The following is a 3,472-nucleotide window of genomic DNA, read 5'->3' on the forward strand; positions in this document are numbered from 1 at the left end:
GTGACCTGTTAATGTCATCAATATGACCTCACAAGCGCACTGAATTTCCTTATCTAGCGACTCGAGAATGGCTAACAAATTATCCATTCTCCCGTTCCATAGAACCTCCCTGATTTGCCTATTAATATCGAGCGAAAGTTTCCTTACATGAGAGTCGAGCCATGCCACATCGTTAGTTGTTAATTCAAGTGTACTGGCCATATCTTTCACACAGTAAAATGCATGATAAATAATATTTTATGGCCACCGTCTGAGCTCCTAAATACTTAACCTCAGCGCCACTACTGACCCTAGTCATAAACAATAATTGGCTGTAGATTCTGATATTGCACAACTCTCCAGTGGATGTTCATTCACTAGTACATCTACCATCAGGGCCGCCGAGAGAGGGGGGGGGGTAGCCGGGGCAACTGCCCCGGTGCCCGGGCCATTTTGGGGGCCCGAAAAAAGTGATGCTTTGTTTCTTCTGTTGTATTGTTGTAATGATATAATGATTGCGTCATATCAAGTGCTGTACGTCCTATCATTGTAATTTAATGCGCTTTGTGACCTCATGTTTTAAGGTGATGACTTGTAGTTACGTTGTTACTTCGTTGCTGTTACATAATACTATATGCTGTTTTGTTATAATCTTTATTGCTGTAATATGTATGTTAAGTTTTTAGATGTCAATTTAGATGTTTTGAGCTCGATTAATATTATCTTGTAATTATCTCGTAACTACCTACTGTTTGGTTTCTTCACAGCAATTAAGCTATTAAGATATTAAGCACAGTTGGTTTAATTCCGCTTAATAGCTTCTCTAACGCAATTGATCGATAATGACGCAATTGACTATCACAAACAGTTCTGTCAGGAAAGAATAAATAAGGTTTGCTCCTCAGTTAATTTAGATCAGATTTTGAGAGACCTATTAGAGAGAACAGCTGAGTAGAACATCGAAGTAAATATGTCCTATCAACACAAGTCTGGTGCTCAGAAACGACGGGTAAAGGTGCTCAGAAACGACGGGAAAAGGAGGAGAGAGATAAAGAAACTAGGAGAGGCGCACTTACATTATTTGATGTTGGTGTTAAAAAGCGAAGTGAACCTGAAAAAGAAACTTCTGGGCTCGAAAATGAAGAAAAAGCTGGTCCTCAACCTACAGTTTCAGCCTCGCCAGAACTCTCAGATAAACCCGATGAATCAATGTCTGTAGCATCTTTACAAGCAACTCCAAGTGAAGGGGAATTCGCTCATAGCCAAGCCAGTTCATTTCGTTTTTGACGTCGGAACGTCTCCAGCAGCTCCTACAACACAGGAACTAGAAGAAATGATACGAAAAGGCCATCTACCACATCCCGAGCAGTTTCCCAATGACATTACTGGCAGAAAATTTCCCACATCTGCACTGAAATTCAGACAACCGATTGGTGAAATAAGTTTCAGAAGATGGCTTGTGTTCAGCCCTGCTAAGAGTGCTTTATTCTGTTTGCCATGTAGACTATTCACCAGTGCAATGGGCCATACAACATCCCAATCAGTCTTGGCGTCCACCAATGGATGGAGCACAGCACAAAAATGGAGAAAACTTTTCGACAGGCTTCCTGAGCAAGAGCACAGTACGGCACACACAAAATGCTACCTTGCCTGGCGAGAATTGGAGAGGCGTTTGGAAGAATCTCCTGGAGTTGACATGCTCCATGATGACAGAATTCTCTCAGAGGCTCACAAATGGAAGCAGATTCTCGCAAGAATCATTCATGTCCTTGTCTTTCTTGGTGAAAGAGGACTGCCTTTCCGTGGATCTTCACCAAAAATTGGTGATATTCACAATGGGAATTTTTTTTAGGTCTTATTGAGCTTCTTGCTCACTATGATCCAGTTCTATGCGAGCATGTAACAAAAATTCAAGTATCACAGGAAAAAGGTGAAAGACTGCAAGCTCATTATCTTTCAGCATCATCCCAGAACGAGTTCATTGGCTTGTGCGCAGAGTATTTTCGCAGTCGTGTTTTGGATGAAATTGATGATGCAAAATACTACTCAATCATAGTCGATGCAACACCTGATTCAAGTCATGTTGAACAAACCACCTTTATAGTCCGTTATTTGACGAGGGAGCTTCAAAAAATTTTTGTCCAAGAGCGTTTCTTGACATTCGTTGATTGTTGTAAGAAGACCGGTCTTGAAATAGCCATGCTAATTTTGGAAACCTTGAAACAGTTTGGAATTCCACTTGCAGATTGCCGTGGTCAAGGATATGATAATGCTGCAAACATGTCTGGCAAATATAATGGAGCCCAACAGCACATCCTTGCTGAAAACCCTTTGTGCCTGTATTCGCCCTGTGCCTGCCATTCACTGAATCTATGTGGAGCAGATTCTGCAGCTTGCTGTAAAGAAGTAGTGACATTTTTTGGTATGGTACAAATGGTGTACAATCTATTTTCCTCCAGTCCCCAGCGATGGTCAATTCTTCAAGAAAATATTGGATCCTTTCTGCACGGCCTGTCAGGTACAAGATGGACTGACCGTGTTGCAAGTGTGCGACCATTTGCAGCTCAACTGCCAGGAATACGCTCAGCTCTGGAGCAACTTCATACACTGAATCTTACCCCTAAGACTACCACTGAAGTTAATGGCGCCGTAAAATACATTTCCTCTTTTAGTTGCATCCTCATGTCTACAATCTGGTTTAAGATTTTGGTAGCAATTGATCAAAGAAACCAGATCATACAAGCAAGGCAAGTAAACATTGATGTAGAGGTCTCCAATCTGATATCACTTGTGAACGACCTTAAAGATCTGCGCAGTAAATAGGACCGATATTGATTGTTTTCCCCAGCTTAACGCAAGAAGAAAAGGAAACCATTTTTTGACGAGACACAAGAAGAGTTTTTTTTCCAGAAGGCGGTATAGTTGAGGAAGAGGCAGCAATTAAATATGACGTTTTCTATGTTATTCTTGATTCCGTTATTACTGGCCTCTCAACATGGTATGATGCTGCACACAAAATAGATGATTTGTTTGGCTTTCTTTGGAGATATCTCGCCTTAACAGAGCAGCAAATTTCCACAGCCTGTGTTACCGTGGCAAAGCAATACAACAATGATATCTTTGGAGACGAATCATTAAGCATTAACATTGCCAGTTACCGTTGCTTCAGCAGAGCGATCTTTCAGCAAATTCAAGATCGTCAAAAACTTCATACGGAGCACAATGACACAAGACGATTGAATGACTTAACTATTCTAGGCACAGAGAGCGACCTTACGCGTAAGGTTGACTTCAGTAATGTAATTAACGCCTTTGCACTAAAAAAGGCTCGCAAAGTGAATACATTTTAATTTGAACATTTTAATTAAAATTTTTACATTTTAGTGAATACATTTGAAACATTTTGTAACTTCTCAGCGTTTAACATCAAATGTTCCAGCCAATTTTTTTCCCGTTTATGACAATCCACTGAAAATGACCTATAATCTCTTGT

The 3,472-nt window shown here is 40.6% G+C and overlaps 1 protein-coding gene across 1 annotated transcript in view; it reads left to right on the plus strand.

Annotated features, from left to right (window-relative positions):
- Nucleotides 1-949: 949 nt before the first annotated feature.
- The window catches only part of LOC119592961 (zinc finger MYM-type protein 1-like), a 3,521-nt gene continuing 998 nt past the window's right edge, over nucleotides 950-3,472 (plus strand). The window contains exons 1-5 of the mRNA XM_037941849.1: nucleotides 950-988; nucleotides 1,199-1,760; nucleotides 1,832-2,794; nucleotides 2,890-3,314; nucleotides 3,397-3,470. Of these exons, the coding sequence (XP_037797777.1) occupies nucleotides 950-988; nucleotides 1,199-1,760; nucleotides 1,832-2,794; nucleotides 2,890-3,314; nucleotides 3,397-3,470 (2,063 nt within the window). The remainder of the gene's footprint in view (nucleotides 989-1,198; nucleotides 1,761-1,831; nucleotides 2,795-2,889; nucleotides 3,315-3,396; nucleotides 3,471-3,472) is intronic.

This window comes from Penaeus monodon, chromosome 31 (genome assembly GCF_015228065.2).
Source record: "Penaeus monodon isolate SGIC_2016 chromosome 31, NSTDA_Pmon_1, whole genome shotgun sequence".
Classification (NCBI taxonomy): domain Eukaryota; kingdom Metazoa; phylum Arthropoda; class Malacostraca; order Decapoda; family Penaeidae; genus Penaeus; species Penaeus monodon.